The sequence below is a fragment of the Palaemon carinicauda genome, chromosome 11 (genome assembly GCF_036898095.1).
Source record: "Palaemon carinicauda isolate YSFRI2023 chromosome 11, ASM3689809v2, whole genome shotgun sequence".
Classification (NCBI taxonomy): Eukaryota; Metazoa; Arthropoda; class Malacostraca; order Decapoda; family Palaemonidae; genus Palaemon; species Palaemon carinicauda.
Genome location: NC_090735.1, coordinates 87,384,589 through 87,407,644, shown reverse-complemented (window position 1 = coordinate 87,407,644; position 23,056 = coordinate 87,384,589). Strand labels below are relative to the sequence as shown.

The 23,056-nt window shown below is 39.6% G+C and overlaps 1 protein-coding gene across 5 annotated transcripts in view; it reads left to right on the top strand.

The window, feature by feature from the left end:
• LOC137650085 (uncharacterized) overlaps positions 1-16,873 on the top strand; it is a 513,271-nt gene extending 496,398 nt beyond the window's left edge. For all 5 annotated transcript variants that reach the window (XM_068383168.1, XM_068383169.1, XM_068383163.1 and 2 more), the window contains one exon: positions 13,038-16,873. In XM_068383168.1, the coding sequence (XP_068239269.1) occupies positions 13,038-13,219 (182 nt within the window). In that variant the 3' untranslated portion in view covers positions 13,220-16,873. The remainder of the gene's footprint in view (positions 1-13,037) is intronic.
• The last annotated feature ends 6,183 nt before the right edge of the window (positions 16,874-23,056 follow it).

Here is a 23,056-nt window from a genome sequence, read left to right as displayed (position 1 = left end):
GCCCAAATATATATATATATATATATATATATATATATATATATATATATATATATATATATATATATATATATATATATATATATATATATATATATACAGTAGGGTCCTGAATTATGCGAAAATTTGGTCGATCAATGACCTCGTATAAATGGAAAATCGCATATTTCGAAACACGCAACTAACAGAAATAATTCCATTGGGGCCATGGCAACCAGCAACTTGCCTATTCAAACGTGTTTACTACCCATTTCCAATACTTTCTATGTACTATACTGCATTTTTTTATATCAAATTGTTCTAGTAAATAAATCAAACATTTAATATGCTTTAAAGTTCTAATAACTTGAAAAAAAAAAGGTTATAATAAAAACCAGGATGGGTGTAAACACCTAAATTTTCCGTTATAACACGACCCAAAATAGACAAATTTTAATGTTTGTCATCTCTATTGTATAAAACAACTGGTGAATAGCAAAACCATCACTCTATAGACTAGCTTTTGTTGTATGATTGAAAATCCAAAATTATCAAAATAAAGGCGATTTTATATTATGCGTTTCCTAAACACGCCAAAAAGCACAATAAAAACGACAACCAATGTTTTGTTTACGTTTATCTCTGATCATAACGAAGAAACAGACGCATTTACACATCTGTGTATGGGTTAGTTTTTGCATCGACAGCAATTTTACCAAGTATTGATTATATGTTGAGAGAGAGAGAGAGTGAATCAGCTGTTGTAATCGAATACCGTGTTTTTGTTTCGTGAGGAATTGATCGCCAGAACTAACAATAGTCATGTTAATTTCATTCTTAAACTTAGGTTGCCATACGTGAACTAAGGTTTTATTTCTTACAGAGAGAGAGAGAGAGAGGGATTTTTATAATTATACCGTGTACTCTACAAAACTAATCTTTGCAAATCAAATGTATAATGTTTAAAATATGACAAAATATTACCGACTCGTTACCGAAGTTTAGGGTATTCACTGCCGATAAACGAACCCAGTCTACTCGTGAAAACCTTGAACGCCCGAAGGGAAAAATAAAGCTTTTATATATACTGTATTAAACAAAAATAATGCTTTTATATACCATCATTAACACTACCATTAAAATTATTGAAAGGTTGGAGAAAGATAAGGATTGCTGAGAACATAACCAGAACTCTGTTTACATTTTGTCAGCTGGACTCGCACAGTTAACAGTTGATTTCATTGTTGATGTGGAATTTTATCCTTAAATAGGCTTTTTATTATGAAATTATGTTAATAAGATGTAATGTTAATATTGTTTTGTAACATTTATTATAAATCTCTGTATTTAGGCCTACCAATAGACTTAAAAAGACAATATATTTGATACGTTTTGTAGTCCTTGACTAGCAGACTTTGAACAGCTTCGCAGATACAGTAAATTTATTTTTGAAAAATAGTGATCGCATAAAAGGGGAATCTTATAATTCGAACACGTATAATTCGGGACCCTACTGTATATATATATATATATATATATATATATATATATATATATATATATATATATATATATATATATATATATATATATATATATTTGGGATCGAGCCATGTCATCATGATGGAAGTTCCCTTCGGCTGGTTCCTACTGTATAATATTTCTGCGAGTGATATTACAAGAGAATTACCGTCAGGTATCACGGGGTTCCAACCCCCCGGAACGACTCTCCGTAGATATCGTGTATAATCAGAGACGTATCCTTATATAACCATAGATATCTGCACCCCCAACAGACTTTACCCAGTCTAATCCACCAAAGGGAAGGATAAGATATATTACTGTAATATATGTACAGTTGCTTTTAAAAAGCAATAATGCTCCCAAAACGAAATAAAATATGAGAGAGAGAGAATTAGTTCTCTCTTATTTGATGTCAGGATGCCAGAAAACTTCAACTCATTAATCTCTCTCTCTCTCTCTCTCTCTCTCTCTCTCTCTCTCTCTCTCTCTCTCTCTCTCTCTCTCTCTAATAAATGAAATCTATGTTTCTTTGCTCCTATTGAGGCTTTATAATCAAGCACCAAAGAGCTAAAAACTCTGAAATAATGCATCAACAACATGAATGAAATTCAATGTTATGCAATTCAACTCCCAGTACAAGGAAATAAAATATGAGGAAAGCATTTAAAAAAAAAACTATTGGAATTAATATGCTAATTGGAAAATGATAGATCAAGTAATAATTGTTTCTTATAGTAAATATGAAATATCTTTCAGTAGCATGCCTTAATAAAAAGGGAGTTATTTGATCTGAAAATTGAGGTTGATGACGGACTAGGCAGGGTTGAACAGTCAATTCAAATGTAAACAAAGCATGAAATAGTAATTTGCTGTTTTTAATTATAAATACGATTCTAAAATGTGAACATTACATGCATCATTATTGGGTACAGTTAAGGGAAACACCAGGGAGAGAGAAGTATGAAACAATTTGACAAAGATACGAGACAGGCGGGGGTAGTCAAGTTCCTTCTCCTTGCATATTTCCTCTGCCACATTTACGCTAATTCAAATAAAATAGCGAAATCAATGAATTTGGGAAATGCGAGTAGGAATGAAAAATAGGAATGGGAATGCGTGGAATGAGGGATAAGAAAGAGGTTTAGAATGATTAAAATGACGAATGAATGCTAGAAAAGAGAAGATGAATGAGATCGCAAAAAATAATGAAAATCAAGAGAGTTGGAAAGATATGTGTTGGGAGAGCAAAGTAAATGTATGAAAGGGATTGGGGAAGGAATTGGGAAAAGGATTAAGGATATAATAGGTGAAGGACAATAATAATGTGAAGGAAATATCATACTAATATGCATGATATGTTATATCAGTGAGGTAATTCTGTGAAAGTGAATGGTTATTTCAGTGGGATAATATCGTGAAAGTAAATATAGGTTGACGACGGACTACACAGATTTGATCAGCTGATTTGAATATAAATAATGCATGAGATTATAATTCGATATGTTTTTAATTATAATACGGTACTAAAATGTGAATATTACTTGCATTATCATTGGATACAGTTAAGTGAAACACCAGTTTAATCAAAATCCAGTTCATTTCAAATCTGTAATTTTTTACCTCTGTAAATTTGGATACACACTGTATAGAGAGAGCTAGGACCAGCTGGGTGTAGAGATAGGTAGTGGCGCACAGCTCTCCCAGTGTACTGTAGAGGAGGGCGGGCTATTGGAAATCATCGCCCAGCTTGAATTTTATTGCAATTTTTATGAGGATTTTTATTTGATAGGTATTACATTATACTTGGTCATCCCAATGTTGTTGCCAACTATTAGAAATCAAATTCTTAATGTTGGATAAACAATCATCACAGTTTTTTTTTTTCTCTCTCTCTCCTGTTCTCCTTGGCTGCAAAAAACGAAAACTGTTAAGCTAGAAACTGCGATTAACGAGGTCTGACTGAATAGATATGTTGTAAGTTTCCATTTCAGTGTTTGTGCTGTGCGTGTGATAATGTATACGGCAGGTTTTCAAGACACTTGCACAAGGCCGGGAACCTTCCCTTCCGACCTCTCCCCCCTTGTCCATCAGTCTTCCCATCGGCGGATAACCTGTCGTTGACTCGTCTGCCGCCGCAGGGGAATCCTCATCGTTTGGACCCTCCTAGTTCAACTGTTGTCTTGCCTTTCCCTCTTCCACAAGGAACATAGGGATTACTGTGGGAAGGGAGTGTTGCCTTTCAGAGCTTGACTTCAGTCTTTCTCTTCTCAAGGCCGTTCACCTTTCATGGGCTTCCGACAGTATAATAACGGGAGTCCACCTTTCCCGTTTGCTGTTTAGGTTGCGCTTCTGATTGTTTTTCTTAATTAAGTGAAATTATAATTGTTTGTAATACAACTTTTCAGTTTCTTCACATGTACACTACATACTGGACACAGTAAGGTTACAGTACAGTACAATACAGTCAGGATCAGTGTTTCTTCCGATTTAGTGAATATTTTCAGTTGATTCAAATAATTGTAATTCTTGTTTTATTACAGTTACTCTCCGCTCTCCTTCTCCCACTGATTTAGACTGGGGAAGGGAGTGCGCAGTTCTTATTCTATGTTTGTTCCCTCAGTGGTCTTCTTTCCCGTCGCAGACTAGGTGCTCCTCCCTAGGGAGTTTTTTGTTACATAATTTATTTTATTTTTCCTCGGTTAGCGATGCAGTTCTTCTTCGTTCGACTAAGAGAGCCAATGAAGTAGAGCTGTTCCGTTCATGCCTGGGGAATCTGAGGTTCGCCTCCAGAGGTTGGATTACTTTACCTTCCGAAGGAGAACTACCCTGCATCTTCTTCATCAATTTATAGACTCTGACTGCTGTTGCTGTCTTCACCTAGATTACGGTCCCCCCATGTTGAGTCTCTCTTCCTTCGGGGGCAGTACATAGTCTTAGGCAAGTCTCTCCTGCGAAGTGACCACCTCTCTCGTTCGCGAGAGGGGCCACTCATAGAGACTCCTCTTCGGAGGATGGCTACTGGTGAAGGTCAGCTTGCTGATCCACCAGCCCCCAGGGGCGTCATAAAAGGGCGCCATCCCTTCTCCTTAAAAGTACGCTTTCACCTCCGGTGAAAAGACACTTCTTTGGTTCTTCAGCAATGCAGCCTTCCTCTGCAGAGGAACCTCCTCTTCCATCATCTTCAGGCCTGTTCCTGGACCTTCTCTTGACGACGTTGCAGCTAGTCCTCTGACTTCGGTCCTGGACTCTTCTGTGGATCGTTCGCGATCCCCGTCGGTGGATGTTCGCTCTTCCAAAGGCCACATCCCAGTTCCATTTCAACCTTCACGCTGACCTGCCTTCACCGTTCCTGTCTCCTATTCATCATCTGCCTGCTCGTGCTGCACCTCCTAAGTGTTTAGCTGCCTGCCAGCGTTTTCCAGTGCGCCAGCGCTCTCCAGTGCGCCAGCGCTCTCCAGTGCGCCAGCGCTCTCCAGTGCGCCAGCGCTCTCCAGTGCGCCAGCGCCCTCCAGTGCACTAGCACTCACCAGCGTTACATCAGCACCCTCCAGTGCTTCAACGCCCTTCGGTGCCGCAGCACTCGGCACTCGCCTGCTCCTCAGTGTATTCCAATGCCCCAGCGATTTCTTGCTCATCAGTGCATTCCAATGTCCCAGTGATCTGTTCACTGGCGCGCTCCACCGCATTCTCGCCAGCCCACTTTGCCCGCCAGCGCAACAGCGTTCTCCAACTTGTCAGTGCTCCCCTGCCCAGCTGCACTCTCTTACGCGACATCGCTGTCATGCGCAGCACCGTTCCCCTGGAAACAGAGAAGGAATGGTGTATGCATACAAGGGACCTAATAATGAGACAATCACAAACAAGGAAGCAATTAAAGACCTTGGTGTAATTTTAAATAGGAATATGTTATGCAACGACCAAATAGCAACACTGTTGGCTAAATGTAAAGCAAAAATGGGAATGTTATTCAGACACTTTAAAACAAGAAAAGCTGAACACATGATTATGCTTTACAAAACTTATGTGCGTAGTACACTCGAGTACTGCAATGTGATATGGTACCCACACTACCAAAAGGATATTGCGCAAATAGAGAGTGTACAAAGGTCCTATACTGCTAGAATAGAAGAAGTTAAGGACCTTGAGTACTGGGAAAGACTGCAATTTTTAAAACTATACAGTCTAGAAAGGAGAAGAGAACGCTACATGATAATACAAGCATGGAAGCAAATAGAAGGAATTGCTGAAAACATCATGGAGCTTAAAGTATCAGAAAGAGCAAGCAGAGGTAGATTAATAGTGCCAAAAAGCATTCCAGGTAAACTGAGAAAGGCGCACAGGACATTAATCCACTACGCACCAGCATCGATAATGCAGCGACTATTTAATGTGCTGCCAGCTCATCTAAGAAACATATCAGGAGTGAGCGTAGATGCGTTTAAAAATCAGCTTGATAAATACCTAAGATGCATCCCAGACCATCCAAGACTGGAAGATGCAAAATACACCGGAAGATGTATTAGCAACTCTCGGGTGGATATACGCGGTGCCTCACACTGAGGGACCTGGGAAACCCAAACAAAAAATAAGGCAATAAGGTAAGGTAAGGCGCCAGCACTCTCCAGCTCGTCAGTGCTCGCTAGATCACCACCTCTCTCCAGCTCGCCAGTGCCCACCTACGCTCACCTTCCCGCCCACACTTGCCTACGCACCTGCGTTCTCCGGCTTGCCAGCACTCTCGTGCTCGCCCCTAGCTCTCCTGCATTGCAGCGTTTGCCTGTTCGCCAGCGCCTTACTGTGCACTAGCGATCTTCTGCGCATTCACCGGAAACTTTGCACCAGCATCCTTCTGTGCACCGCCATACTGCTCGCCAGCGCTCTCCTGTGCGTCCTCTGGAAACTGCGCACCAGCATCATCCTGCGCAGCGCTTTTCTGCGCGCCAGCGCTCTTCTGGGCACAAGCGCTCTCTGGCTCGTCAGCACTCACCAACACTCCAGTACTCTCCTGCGCACTCGAGCGAGAGGCAAAAAGAACAAATAGGAAAACTTTTTGACAGGTCACCATTGCCCTATTCCCCTCCCCGCAAACGCATTACAGCACGCACGCTGGGAAAGGAAGGAAGAGGCTTCACAGAAGGGTTCAAGATCGCGAAGATTCCATCTTACTAGCGGATCCACCGCATCTACCATCGGTCGAGACTCCTCACTGGTAACTCTTTGTAACTTTCTCTTCAGGAGGTTTTTCTGACAGTACTACTGTCAGCAAACACGATCTGGACGTTGCAAACTGCCTATCATAAGCTCGCCAATCTCTAATTGCCAGATCGCCAATCACTAGCTTACCGACTGCCGTTCACTAGTTCGCCAATTGCCAATTTCTAGCTCATCTTCCACCAATGAGAAATTATCAACCGACTGATTGCTAGATCACCGTTTGCTGATCACAAACCCACCGATCACCAGATCGCCAATTGCTAGCTCATCTTACTCTGATCAGTGACCTCCAGTCTCGCCAATTGCTAATGATCTCCGATTGTTAGCGAGCCGATCGCTGATTGCTAGTCTATGCACAGTCATCAGCTTGTTGATCACTAGCTCGCTGATTACCAGCTCGTCTTTCTTCGATCATCGACTTCAGCTCTCTGATCTGACCAGCCAATCATCAGCTTGCTGATCTCTAGCTCGCCAATCCACAAAAACGATCGGCAGGCGATTAATAGTCCCCCATCAGCGGCTTGTCGACAGGTGACTACTCGAGCACTCTCTTAACTGCACAGTAGCAACGATACCCAGCCGCTGACCCTCGGTTAACATTCGCCGGACCGATGCTGTTCTAACGAATAGCATCAATCACGTCAGGGCGCATGGTAGGGTCAAGCGTTGCCTTACCCACTTCTATCAGTTGAAGTAGTTCTCTCCTAAGGAAGAATCCTTACACGGGGTATCGTGTCTAATCCTTTCCCCACGAATCAAGACCCCGGCGTCGTCAATCTCCAATGTGAAAGGATCTGTAAGGAGCTGTCCCTTTGGGTTGATGTCCACACCATGTTAGACAAGTTCAGACATGGGGTAAGACCACAGGTCTTCATGTTTACGCTGGATGTAAAGGATGCATACTTCCAGTGCCAAACCATCCATTTTTTTAGGAATATCGGAGATTCAGTCTAGACAAACAAGAAACACAAGTTCAGGGCACTGTGCTTTGGTCTTTCCACAGCACCCATCCTGGGCTCACAGGATCGGCTTCCGTCACCTCCGTTTACTGGACGACTGACAGACCCTAGCAGACTCGGTGGCAACCTTGCGTTAGCACCGTAACTTCTGAAGTTTATTTTTTTACCAAGATCTGGTGATCATGGTATACCTTTGGAAGTCTTCCCTACTTACCTCTCAGAAGACTGGTATATCTGGGAATGATTCTAGACTCCAATCTCCACAAAGCCTTCTCATCAAAGATAGGATAACGAGGCAGTGAAAGGTCACAAGACCCTTTCTCAAGACGAGAAGAACTCCCAGCCTAGAGTGACTATTTCTCTTTGGACACCTATCATCCCTGGCCTGTCTAGCTTCCAATGGCCACCTCAGGATTCCTTCTCTCCAGTGGCTGCTTGAGTCCAATTGGAATCGGGCCTTCGATTCCCCGGACATTCTTATCCCCATGGGACCAGAGGCTTGGACGAACCTCAAGGGATGGGTGTTAGTTGAGAATCTACGGAGTGGCGTAACCTTCTCTTCCTTCCCCACCCCTCATACTTGATGCTATGTTTAGACATATCAAAAGAAGGGGGGAGGGACCATAGTGCTGCACCACACGACCTCAGATCTTGGGGTACAGTCCGTAAGTACCTTTACTTAAATCTCTTAAGAGATGAAGGCCAACTTTCTGGTCCTTCAACAGCGTCATCAGTTCCTAACGGGCCTCACAGTGGTGTGATGAGTGACAACACCGTATAGGGGCTCACATCAACCAGCAAGAAGGAACTTGCTCGCAGCCTCTTCCCATCAAACAGTATAATACTAAGATGGGCCGAAGTCCGCTCGGTACTACTGTCAGCCCGCTTCATTCCATTCTCTGGCAAGAGGCATGCCAACAACGGTGGGTACAACAACAAGGTTTACGTCTTGTCCCTGTTTTTGTCTGAAGAAAAGGTTACTCAAGGTTAGAACATCGGTCAGTCTCTCAAGGGTTCTCATAGCTCCATGGCATTGCGCAGAATGGTTTCCAAACCTTCTGCAGCTCCTGATAGAGCCTCCAAGAGAACCCTCTCTACGTTATAGACAACCACACTTTGACATCTACCACAAGCTATAGCTTCGCTGTGATTGTACGCCTGGAAACTACCCAGCACCTCCTCTCTCAGAGAGGCTTTTTGCATTAAGTTGCGAAGAGGTTCTCTGGATGTCTGAGGAATTCCTCAGCAACAGTTTACCAGGCAAAGTATAACGTCTTCTGTGGTGGGTGTCGTGGGAAAGCATATCTCTCCACTTGATACCTCTATTCCAGCAATAGCGGAATCGAGTAATTGCAGGAGGAAAAGACCCCTTTTCAGTAGCACCAGGTGAAGACTATCACTGAACCCTGAGCCTCGCCTTCAAACTGAAAGGAAGTGACATCCCCTCATCGCTAGATCTTTCCTAACTCATGCGGACTTATAAGCTTGCCTTTTCCCAGGCGGAATTGAGACCTCCCTCTCAGAACATAGTTCATGTTCTCCGGCCTCTAAGGAGACCTCCTTTCTGTCCACTTCACCAGGCAACTAATGTTCACCTGCTTTAGAAGACAGTGTTCCTACACACTTTGACAGCGGCCAATTGAGTCAAGGAACTTCATGGTCTCTATTTCGACATTGCCCATTTATGAGAAGGGTGAAAGGCAATGTTCAGTTTCGTCCTGAGGTTGTTGCCAAGATACAATCTCCAAAAGTGACGGATCCTAGACAACAAGTCTCCACTCAGTAACTGACAAGCCAGATCATCTGTTACTGTACCCTGGGTGAGGTTTGAGGCTCTACCTCAAGAGAATGGTAACAGCCCACCTGGTCCCTTCTCTTGTCATTAGCACTGGGAGAGACAAAAAGAGGATCACCAGGCAACTAATGTTCACCTGGTTTAGAAGACAGTGTTCCTACACACTTTGACAGCGGCCAACTGAGTCAAGGAACTTCATGGTCTCTATTTCGACATTGCCCATTTATGAGAAGGGTGAAAGGCAATGTTCAGTTTCGTCCCTGAGGTTGTTGCCAAGATACAATCTCCAAAAGTGACGGATCCTAGACAACAAGTCTCCACTCAGTAACTGACAAGCCAGATCATCTGTTACTGTACCCTGGGTGAGGTTTGAGGCTCTACCTCAAGAGAATGGTAACAGCCCACCTGGTCCCTTCTCTTGTCATTAGCACTGGGAGAGACAAAAAGAGGATCACCAGGCAACTAATGTTCACCTGGTTTAGAAGACAGTGTTCCTACACACTTTGACAGCGGCCAACTGAGTCAAGGAACTTCATGGTCTCTATTTCGACATTGCCCATTTATGAGAAGGGTGAAAGGCAATGTTCAGTTTCGTCCCTGAGGTTGTTGCCAAGATACAATCTCCAAAAGTGACGGATCCTAGACAACAAGTCTCCACTCAGTAACTGACAAGCCAGATCATCTGTTACTGTACCCTGGGTGAGGTTTGAGGCTCTACCTCAAGAGAATGGTAACAGCCCACCTGGTCCCTTCTCTTGTCATTAGCACTGGGAGAGACAAAAAGAGGATCACCAAAACATCATCTCTGCTGGATTCACAGCGTCATCAATTACGTCTTGAATCCAGATCCTCATCCAACACGTTGACTCACGATGTCAGTGGCATAGCTATGCCCCCTTTGCCCTTCTAAGCAGATTACCCTGTGACGCAGTTTCTACAAGCAAGGGTGTGAATGCTCCAGGCGACTTTCACGACCTTTTTCCTGCGAGACATGACCCACAGGAACTTAATATGATATCTATCGGTCCTGTGGTGGCTGCACAACACCTGGTTGTATACCTCAAGCTCCTTATTGGACAAGTAGCAGAAGGTTGAGGGCACTGTTAGCCGGTTTTAGTCTGCGTGAATGAAAAGGTTTGACTGGCTCTTATTCTTTTCTTCATCCTTCCCTCGAATTGTAAACATGCAACACGAACTCCGTCTCCCTCCACTCGTTGAGAGAATATACTCCAATGTCACCTACTTCAGTATCAAATGCCTGTATAACCCTCACCTGTCTCCTCACTATTCAAACATCATCAGAACTTCTCTCGATCTAGATGCACCTCGTCCACAACTACGCCAGGGGGGACGTACACTAGTTAGTACTGTCTGTTCAAGCATTCGGGGGCTTGACATCAACATCGTGGCAGAGAATGTGGATCATGGCCTTGCACCCTGGCAGACTCCTGTGCCAGAAATCTCTTACACTCCAGTCTCTAAGACTGACTTGCCTCAACTTCAACAACAACGTGCATTGGAGACCATCGACAGACTATCCTCGTCCCTCAGTGTAGCCCATCACCTCTACACAGACGGCTCCCTACAGCAGGATGGCAGTGCTGGATGTGCTGTTTTCTCCCCCACTTTGGAACCCCCGCCAGAGGGCTGGACAGGCCGTCGCCTCCCAAAGTCATCAAGCTCCACGTATTGTGAACTACATGGACTTCTAGATGCAGTTATTTTAATCACACGGACCAGAAATAACGGCTTGATCATCTGCGACTCGCAACCAGCACTCCAAGCCCTTTCTTCGCATAAGCCAGCATACCAGCCCCTGGTTACACAAATACATAGGCAACTAGACATGGCCAACATGAGCACACTGGTAGTGCACTTCCTATGGATTCCCTCTCACGTGGGTCTTCTGGCTAACAACACCGTTGACCATCTCGCAAAGGCTGCCTGTCAATTGGATCCTCCAGATGTTGATGCTCCCAGTCCATCTCTCCTGTGCTGCAGAAAAATGGTGCGCCAAGCTGCTCGCTCACCTACCCATCATCGTAGTAATGCCGAGAGAGCCACCAGTATATCAATACAGCATTATGATCACTTCTTTCCTCACCAACATAAATATCGCCGCAGTGGACTCATGGTTCGTCAAAATAACGTGATTTGTGCGCGTCTTCGGCTGGGTTGGCGACCAGTTTGGCAGGTGGCTGAGCAAGATGGAGTTCCTCACTTCTCCTCCTGTAGGTTATGTGACGCACCCAACGCCAACACCCTGGAACACTATTGCCTGGAATGTCCTCTTGTTAGTGACATATTACCCCAAAGACTCACAGTAGTTGATACATGTAAAAAGTTATTGACAGATAATGATTTGCTCGATGAGATCCTCATGCGCCATCCTCACTTTGGTGGATATTGAATAATCAGCTGTTTTATTATGTTAATTAAAGATAGGTACAACCTACCTAAGAAATCAAACTAAATTTAATTTGTATTCCATATGAATTCATTTGCATAACCATAAATATATAGAAATGAGCAATATTGTTTTTGATATGTACTAAATATCTGTCTATACTTTATTTTGTATTCCTTTGTATAGCCTTCAGTATATGCTATAGATATAAACAATACTGTTTAAATATGTACTTAAATGTCTGTATATAATTTTTTTTTATTCTTTAGGTATAACTGAATTACAATGTAGATGTAAACAATATTACTGTATTACCATGTACTCAAATGTCTGACGCCAATGGGCGCAATAAATTGATTAAAACAAAATCTCTTGGGGAAAGCAGCATCCTGGGTTTTGCATAAGTGACCTCAAACCACATGCTCCCTTGTGTACCTAGTATCAAGCTAATACTATTGCATCCCCCTACCCTGGCGAGGTGGTATTGGGAAAGTCTTGGTTACAACATTTTTTCCTACAAAATCTTGTAATAACTTTCACCTTGACAGTCACACTGCTGATCTCAACACACAGCTTACGTAGGCTGCAGACTTTGCATAGCAAGGTTTGGCGAGGTACAGGGAATCGTTATTTTTGGTACAAATATACTCAGAGGAGGAGCCCCTGGGTAAAGCCAGAAGCCAGATTGGCAGGGAGGTCCACCCTTCCTAAAGGGTAAGTCACCCCTAATAAATAGCATAGGTTTTTATACCAGTTACGGAAAAAATGACATTCATAGATAATTTGTATTTTTCCTAACGATACAAAACTTTAGCTATTTATATAAACTTACCCGCTGATCCTATCCCCCTTGAAGTCTTACCTCCAAGTAAAGTGAGCTAAATCACAGGTGTGTGAGTGGGAGTGGTAGCAAGCTGCCCCCCTACTCCCCACTAACTAGTGGGATGGGTAGTTACCCCTCGGTAAAATTTTAATAGCTCTTCCTTTCAGTTTCATCAAAAGTAATACCCCTAAAAATAGCTAAAGGTTTGCGTTGTTAGGAAAAATACAAATTATTCACGAATTTGTCATATCCATAGTAGAGAACCCAGGTTTGTATAGTAAGGAAAAATACAAATTACTTCTAAATTTGTAATTTTCTTTTATTTCTGTATTTTAGGTCAAGTATTGGGTGTATTGAAGGAGCAAGCAGCACCACCTGTGATGCAGGGCCGACGCCACTTAACTTCACACGTAGCGATTCCTGCTGCCTACCAGTCTGGCGTAACAATTTTCATGAGGGCTGATAACAATGATATACATACATTACTTGAAGCAGAGGAATTGCCATTATTGGAATGATACCCAGCTTAGGTGTGCTCATCAGTGTGCACATTACGTGCAGATGGATTTGCATTTGTGTGTTGTCATAGAAATTAGAGACAGTCCATTGCACTAAATCTTCAGTCAAACAAATGGTTATGGAATGTCTCATGTCTCTCTCTCTCTCTCTCTCTCTCTCTCTCTCTCTCTCTCTCTCTCTCTCTCTCTCTCTCTCTCTCTCTCTCTCTCTCTCTTTTCATTTTAATGCAAGAGTGAGCTCTCCCTGATACAGTGTTGAGCTTTTGTGATAGCAGATATTGTTCCTTGTAGGATCACAGTTATAATTTTTTTACAACCCAGTGTAGGATTGGTAGGATGTGAAAAGGGTTTATTACCATATTATATTTGATTGTGCTTACTTTCTGGGAAGTTTTGGATTATGTTGTTAAGGAAACCTAATCGAAGGGATGTTTTGTTTGCTCAGGGCTACAATTTTTTCTTATGTACATATATATAGATTATATACATTTTGTGATAGCTTGAAAATTAAGACACTATATTTACTGTGCTGAAAAGTATACTCAATGGAATAATGACCATTTGGAATAGTGAGTTTCAGCCTTTGATTCACAGAAGCATGAGTTTAGAAACTGAAGTTAAGCACTACAGTATATGTAATAAAGATAATATAATGATGAGGGCTTGGTAGTTTGTATTTTACTAAAGTGAAAATAAATTATTTTTGCCTTACTTTGTGTTTGCTGCTATTACTTTGATTAGTTATTTGTTGCTATTATAAATTCGAGGAGAAAGTTGATAATTTTGGGTCCACAGGTATTTTGCTTATAATGATTAATTGCATGAGTTTTTCAGTAATGTTCTTACTCTGTATGTGTGCCACTCCTTTTGATAACTATGAATGACTTGGTTTAGAATTCATGGGTATGCAAAAAAAATAACAAAAGCTTTAGAGAATATTTATTAAAGCATCCCATTGTGATAGCAGCCCCTCAAAAGTCATCGTCTAGAAGGTAAGAAACCTTGTAGATAGTCATTCACAAGTTTTAGGTTTCAGTTCAATAAGTGTTCTTGAGTTCTGTACTTGTGTTTTCTTCATTGTTATCTTGAGTCTGTTTTTAGATGTCGTAGTTGTAGCAGTTTTGATTTTGATTCTCAAAAGATGTCTCAAGAAGTAACATATAGTTATGATTTTTTAATGCCTGCACCTTCCTTGCATTTATAATACTGTATACTGTATTTAGATTTCAATTTTATTTTATTTTATTTTTGCTACATATGCATGAAAATAAAAGTCCATTCTCCAGTTAATAGTCTTCGAGCTCACAAGTGTATACTTTAGCAGAAAACAGATCTGCGTATATGCAACATCGAACAAGGACGTATGTAGAAATGCATGAATATATTAAACTTGTCCCTTTCCACCCTTTGTCATTATTCTTAAGCTCTTTTTTAATCAATTTCTTTCACCAATGGAGTTTTGTTATTATACATAATTTAGCATATGGGTCTTCAAATGTGGTCAATTAGGTGGCATAGAAGTAATATCATTCTGGATGTCAGGGAATCTAATTGCTGTAATTTTTAATTCAATGATATATATCTATATTGCTCAAAATATTGTCTAGCATTTCAACCAAGAAAGTAACTGTCAAATAAAAAGAAAAGAGTACTGTATTTGTTTCTCCATTTCTTATTTGTATAATTAGACTGCAGAGATTTAAGAAGGTTTTAATATGACGCCTATTTTAAAGTAGTCGGTTATATCGTTGATCGAACTAAAGTTTATAGCCCATCTCTCCAAAAATTGCAGATATCATTGGTTTGCTTCCCCTGTCAATCCATGTTCTCTTGCATAAATCACTGATACTGCAGTCTATTTTTGTTCTTCAGATAACATTCAACCAGTAGGTGATATGTTTGTGGTTAGGTAATAAGGTTGTGGAAAAAAATATGTTTATGGGTGGGTATAGCATTTATAATTCATGAGGATAGGAACCAGTAGTTATAAAAAAATTGTGAATGATTTGTAGTCAGTCATTTTAAGCCCAGAACAAATATTTGAAAGAAAAGTGATTTTGGTGGTGTATTGCAATGTAAATTTTATCAAAATAAATTAAGACTTAACCACCCTATGTACAACAGTTTTCTTGGTAGGCCATTAGTAAATTCATAAGAGGCTATGTATGGAAAAGCTTGATTTTTATAACCTTGATTGGTGTGAAACTCAAGTGTTAGTTCAATTTAAGGACTAGATAAAAGTTGGGCTTGAGTATCACATCATTGTTCTTTGTAGAAAAATAATACCCAGCTGCAAAAACATTTTATTTCTAGTACACAAAGTGATATTGATATTTTATTCTTGACCCTGGTTCTATATTTTTAAGAGGCATTGTTGAGATCAAAATACTATTCAGGGCTGTGTAAGGGTTTACAAAAAGTGCCTTATGTCCAACGTGAAATTTAGTCAGAACTATTATTCCAACTAATTTTATTATAAATGTTTGGCTATTATTTATTTCTATTAAAGTGTGCACTGTTAGTTGAATGGTGTTTCCTACATATAACAAATTGATTTAGTTTTTATGCTATTTTAAATGTAAATTTAAATATGGTTTTTCATGTTTGGCTGTATGGAGTGTTAAGAAATTTTTAGAACCTGCATTAATTTCTCATCAGATAGTTATTGTGAAATTGTATGATAGGGCCCAGTAACATATCCAGGTGTAAGAAATTTTATATTTACAAACAAAGGTAACCCTATTTTGCCAACTTGAGTGAATATCAAATGTTTTAACTAGGTAGTCTGGTGAAACTACCTTACCAAAAAATGATGAAATGAATAAAAATTGGATCAAGGAATGTTATGTTTTTTTTTGCAAATGAAATGCAAATATAGGACTAGGGTAAATATTTATTGAATTTTTATTGGGCAGAAAACTTAAGTAAAAGATATAAGAATAAAACACAAGGAAGAGAGCAGTTCAATTTGGAAAATAAAGGAATGCTTGTAAAAAATAGTATTGTCAACAATTTGTTGCATAAGTGGTCACTTTGAAGAGACCTTGTATGGGTGAATTGGCAGAAATATTTTTCGTTATGCTAAATGTCAGTTTAATGTAACTTGGTATAGTTACATAGACCAGATTTAGTACCAGAAAGTACTGTTGATAGTAGATATAGAACTTAATCCCTTCTTAGTTCCAAGGTTGGAAGAAAACATTAGGAAAACTTTGTTCCATTTGAGTAAGGGTAAAAAGTAATATATTATAGCGGCAGTTTGTGAATGTTATTTAATCAGTGACAATATTCCAGTATGCTGGACTGTTGAAGATTTTCTTTGATCTCTAGGATAGTACTTAATTGTGTATGGAAATTAATGCTTACTCTTATTAAAACTTGATGTTACATCCTATGTCACATCAGTCGTAAGCCACTAAGAAAAGCTCCCATATGCTAAAAGATTGCATGACTTATATCAGAACTCCTATCACTATGTAGATACTCCTTTTTCACAATCAGTAAATTTGTTTAATCTGTGACGAGTAAAAATGTGTTGTTGTATATTGTAAGTATGTTAATGCCAAATCAAATTTTTATGTACAATATTATGGTCTGACTGAGCTTTATTTTTGTTGCCATATATTTACTTCATTATTAAATGGTTATACCTTTTATTCTTTCTTTCTTTTCAAATATACTGTGAAGGTTAAGTATCAAAAATCCTATATTAACTACATCACAATTAACATTGAGAACATTTGTGAAATCTAAAGGGGGTATGAGATAACTATTTATGACAAGTTCATGGCCCTATTTAAAAAAAAAAGGAAAAAAAGGATTGCATGGCAGTTGTGGTTAATTGCTGCATTTCGTGTGCCTAATTATTTATTGTTGCCACTTTTGTTGATTTAACCAATTTAGCTGATTTCATTATCTGGTATCAGAATATATTTATTTTATTCTGTATACAACTTTGCAGCATCAGTAACATGTTGAACCATATGTAATGCATAAACATGACTAATTGGACAATACTGTTGATTGTGAATAATAGATAGGTTCGTAATTTCAAGCTCAAAGTAAAAAGATAACTAAAAATGTTTAATGATAGCCTGGTGATTTAGTTTATGGCTATTTGATCATTAGATGGTGCGCATCTCTCTTTATCAAATATTTTTGTCATTAAAAAAAAGAAGCCATTAAAGGATAGAAAGGTGAATGAGCAACCATATGCTTGGCAAAGTTTAACTTACAATATGTGTCATATATTTTGGCTTAGTATCTATTGTGGAGAATACGCATGCCTGTTTTTCACTTGACAGTCTTCATAGCAAAGCCCAGTATTGCATTGATCCACCAGTGCCCTTAATTCACTAAAACTGTGCATTGACTTGGATTGGAATGTATTTCAGTAGACTGTTATTGACATTTGAATGTATATTTTATGATATCCAATCATTTGGTGAAATTGCAGTGGCCATGATTTTTTTTCTTTAATTGAAATTCATAGCAACTTTTCAAAGTTATTTCATGTTAAAAAGAAAACAAGTCACTGATAAACTTGAGCTTGAAGGATGCAGCTTTTTGTGGATCACATAGAGGATAAATGTACCATTCATACATGGTATTATAGGTCAACTAAAGTTGAATTGTGCAGGCTATTTACATGGTGACAACAATCATTGTTATGCTTTATGTCATGGCCTTTGGCCATTTTAGATGCTACATAATTATTTGGGCCACATGCTATTAAACATGAAATAAGGAAAACTTAGCAAAAGGTTTAATTATCCCCTTATCTTTGGTTTCCACTACACACATTTCATGCTTCTATCAACCTTCATTTGGAATTACAGTATTTTCAACTCTTCTTGTCCTGTATTTCCCTTCTGTGACATGATTTTTGTACTCACACCACACGATGTTTGTTTATGAATTATTGTCGTCAAAAATAAGTGTGTAGTTCAGAGGCAAAAGCTTTTCTAGACTCAAGGGTTGCTAGTGTGTGAATAAGTATTGCCAAACCTTTTTGGTGAAAAACTGGCAGGTGCTAACTTCAGAGTGCCTTGGTTTTGACATAGATAAAATAAATTAGCACTTTTCTTCAATTTAGATTAACCGTTTTTATTTTATCCCCTTTTCTCAGTGGTTTTAATGGGTCATGTTTTGTGAGACTACTATTCTTACAATTGAATCTTTAAATACTGGATTAAGGGGAATGTATCAACTTATTTTATATCTTTGCCTCTGCTTTTTAATTATCATCCTTGCAGACCGTAAATAGTGGAAAATGAATGTATTTCTCGGAGTTGCCCCCAAAACAAACCCATACTTGAGTTTTTTGTTTTGATGTTTGGGTTAAATATTTACCAAATCAAAGATTTGGGTGTCTGAGAGTGTATTTTTATTCCTACTTCCAGATACAGTGGAACCTCTACATACGAATGTCCTAACATACGAATTTTCCAACATCCAAAATAAAATTCGACCAAATTTCTGTCTCGACACCCAAAGAGTTGCTCCAACATACGAAGTAAACAATACGCGTACACGTGGAATTTTCTCGAAAGCGTCAACCGTGGTTTGTTGTTGACGCCGCTAGACGGCAGCACATCGGAGGGACGCCAATCGAGCGTCGCCTTGATCAGTCCTCTCATCTCGTGCGCATCGTGTGGTTGTTCTCTATTCGCTCCGTTATAAACAGTGTTTTTTATCTTCCTTTTTCACGTGTTGTTTTCTGTTTCGTAATCATGGGTCCTGAAAAGCTTAGTTTCGGTTCATGAAGTAGTAGTGGTGGTGAGAAAAGGAAGAAGTCAATGCTTTCATTAGAACTAAAGCAAGAAATAATAGAAAAGCATGAGCGAGGTGTGCGTGTTATCGATCTGGCCAAACAATATGGCCGGAATATGTCTACGATCTCGACGATCCTAAAACAGAAGGCAGCCATTAAAGCAGTGAAACCTTCGAAGGGGATCACGATTATTTCCAAATGTCGTAGCCCTACCCTTGAAGAGATGGAACGCCTTTTGTTAATATAGATCAAGGACAAGGAGATTGTTGGCGAAACGATCACTGAAACGATCATTTGTGAGAAGGCCAGCGCTATCTACAGTGACTTGAAGGCGGCGGGCTCTGGGGGTGACACGGGGGAGAGTTCAGCCGATCCTACGACGGAGTAATTCAAGGCGTCTCGAGGTTGGTTCGAGAAATTTAGGAAATGCACCGGGATTCATTCAGTTGTTCGGCATGGAGAATCTTCGAGTTCGGACACCAAGGCTGCTAAAGACTTTGTTAAAAAGTTCAAAAGCATCTCGGCGGAGGAAGGCTACGTAGAGCAGCAGGTGTTCAACTGTGATGAAACCGGTCTGCTTTGGAAAAAGATGCCTAGTCGAACATACATTACCGCCGAAGAGAAGAAAATGCCTGGACATAAGCCAATGAAGGATCGGTTGACTCTTGCGCTTTGTGTCAACGCCAGCGGGGACTGCAAAATTAAGCCTTTATTAGTTTACCATTCCGAAAACCCTAGGGAATTTAAAGCACATAGAATTAATAAAGACCTGCTACATGTTCTATGGCATTCTATTTCTAAGGCTTGGGTTACTAGGCATATCTTTGTGGAATGGGTAAACGTAGTTTTCGGCCCTGCTGTCAAGAAGTACCTTCAGGAGAGGAATTTGCCTTTGAAGTGCTTGTTTTGTTTTTCACAATGCACCCGCTCACCCCCACCGGACTCGAAGATGACATCATCGATGAATACAAATTTATAAAAGTGTTGTATCTTCCACTGAATACCACCCCTATCCTCCAGCCCATGGACCAGCAAGTCATCTCTAATTTTAAGAAGCTCTACACCAAGCACTTATTTAAGCAGTGCTTTAATGTCACGCAAAGCACCAACTTGACTTTGCGTGAATTTTGGAGGAGCCACTTTAATATCGTGCACAGCTTAAAGATCATAGATCAGGCTTGGGAGAGAGTAACTCGTCGGACTCTAAATTCAGCTTGGAAGAAGCTTTGGCCTGATGCTGTTGCTCCCAGAGATTTCGAAGGTTTTGGCCCCGCGAATGAACCTGTGGTTGCCATCGAGGAAGACGTTGAAGAGATTGTATCCCTTGGCAAGTCCATGGGTCTGGAGGTGGATGAAGATGACATCACCGAACTCGTCGATGAGCTTCATGAGGAGCTCACCACCGAGGAACTCAAGGAGCTGCAAGCCATGCAGCATGATGAGTTCCAAGCTCAGTTGAGTGAGTCGTAGGAGACCGAGGAGGTAGGCCAAATCTTAGGTACGGCGGAAGTAAGACAGATGTTGGCATATCATCAACACGTGGTTGATTTCATCGACAAGTATCATCCACAGAAACTTCAGGTTTGCCGTGTAGTTGCGCAGTTCGATGATGTTTGTTTAACTCATTTTAGAAAAATCCTCAAAAGCCGTACCAAGCAACTTTCACTCGATAGTTTCTTTAAAAAATCTCTAAAACGGTCTAGTGATCATGATGAAAAGAAAGAAAGTGAAGCAAAGAAAAGGAAGACCGAATCGAGTGAAAGTGATGAAAATTAAAAATAAGAAAAGAAAAAAAAGAAAAATAAATATAAAATTATAAAAATAAAAAAAAAAGATAAGTTAAGTTAAAGTTCACGTAGTGTAAGTTAGTGTAAGTTATCGTACGTTATCGTAGTCGTCGTCCCTACCTCCTCGCTGATCTTCTGTCTCCTCTTGCATAGCAGTCCCTACACCTGCGCTGGCCTGTCGCTAAGGTAAAGTGTTAATAAAAACCCTTTTTATTTATTATTTCTTTATTATTATTCTTTTTTTAGATATTCTTGTAATATTAATTGTATTAATGTTATCTGTAATTATGTGTAGCCATTTATTAAGGAGTTATTAAGGGTTTTTAGGCTGAGGAACAAATTAAACAAATTACCGTGCATTCTTATGGGAATATTTGCTCCAACATACGATCGTTTTAACATATGAAGCAGTTTCTGGAACTAATCAAGATCGTATGTAGAGGTATCACTGTAATCTGCATAGAAATCACCCAAATTATTATGGATGTCATGACTGTTGTTATATGTGCCAAATGGCAATTTTATATTCTTTATGTATAGCCATGCTGAGCATTATAGAAGTAAACTTCTTCAACAAACATCATTTAGAAAGACTGAAGTCATACGACCCTTTAAATGAGTAGATGTATTATCACAATCCAAAGTTTTGTCATCTTCCCTCGTTGTAGGGAACTCGAGACAGCAGTGATATGAAATTTATTCAATTGTAATTAACTCGAGTATTGACACTGTGTGCTATAAGTGTAGTGATGAGCAATTAAAACAGATGCTGCCCCCTTCCTCGTTTAAATCACTCAAAGCTGACGACTGCTGTGAACCTCTTTTTCCCTTTTGACTGCGTTATAATTAATTGAAAATTGCAGGAAACTGAAAATTAGGGCGGGACATATTTCTTGGTCTTATGCTGTTTAACCCATTAAGGACGAGAATTATCTATTGGTTTTAAAAACACCATATTTGCAGAAAATACTTTATTTTGGTCTACTATCAACATAAAATCATCACCTTTCTTAAGTATGATTTATTTGATGGCAGCTTTTGCTGCCACTAGGCACTTGAATGAACAAAATCTTTTCATTCTAAACATAACTTATAGTTTTTTTTAACAAACATAAGTATTTTAAGCATCCCTTTATTATACTTAGTAATTATCATTATCAATCATGCCTTTTATGAAAAGAACTGCAAATTCTATCTGAATTATAGTACATAAAAAATTCAATCATATAGCATATCTTACTGCCACTAGCCACTTTGAATGCACAAAATCTTTGTTTATGACATACACTATAATTTTAAATTAAACCTAAGTATTTCAAACATAACTTCATTATCTCTAGTAATTATCATCACTAATCTTGACCGTTACCATAAAAACTCCAAATTCTTACTGATTCATAATATAAAAGAAATAAAAAATACTTGAACATATTGCATAAGTTGCTTATCCACACTGTTCTATTTTTCTTGTACAAAGGTTATCCCTATATAGATTCAAATTATTTCAGTCTGTTGTGCATTATACACTACTGAGGTATTTTATGATAGGGCAGCATGCATTCTGGGTGAAGAGGTGCAGAACACATATTTAAATGTATTTTGTGCGTCGAGAACATTCGCGGCATCTTGAGTGACGCTGGTCTCCTTTCTTAGTCCAGTGCTGCTCACCATTACACCACACAGAATCCTTTGCAATTGCAGCAGACAGTCTCTTAGGGCCAGGAGATGTACGAGGAGTACCATATTGCTTCATTATAACAATTAGAAAATGCCAGATGAAGTCTAGCAAAGGGATTATATTTCCCAGTTTATGGTAAAGCATCCATGAATTGACAACTTGAGCATTGATGATCCAAGCAAATATTGGCCACCACCATTTTCTTGAACGAATTAGAATTCTATAGGCCGATACTTGTTGATCAAATATATCAACACCACCCATCTGTTTATTATATACCTGAATGGAATTGGGCGTATCAACCTCAATATGCTTTTTCTCAAGTTTGCTCCATCGCCCTGTTTTTTTGTACTGGAAGCATTCTTACTTTGTTTGAAGCCACAGCAACTACCTTATTGTCCTTCCATTTTACTACTGATGTGCTACCAGTAAGTGCCTCTTCCATGTACCCACGATATTTTTTCTTTCCCCTTTTCCTTCTTTTCCATTGGTGGGGCACCATGAAGATAATCCTCTCTTAGTGTGCCAGTATCTACTATTCTTCAATTTGCTAAATTTCCAGCAATGGTTATGAGGTAAAGAGATTCTCAAACACTGCA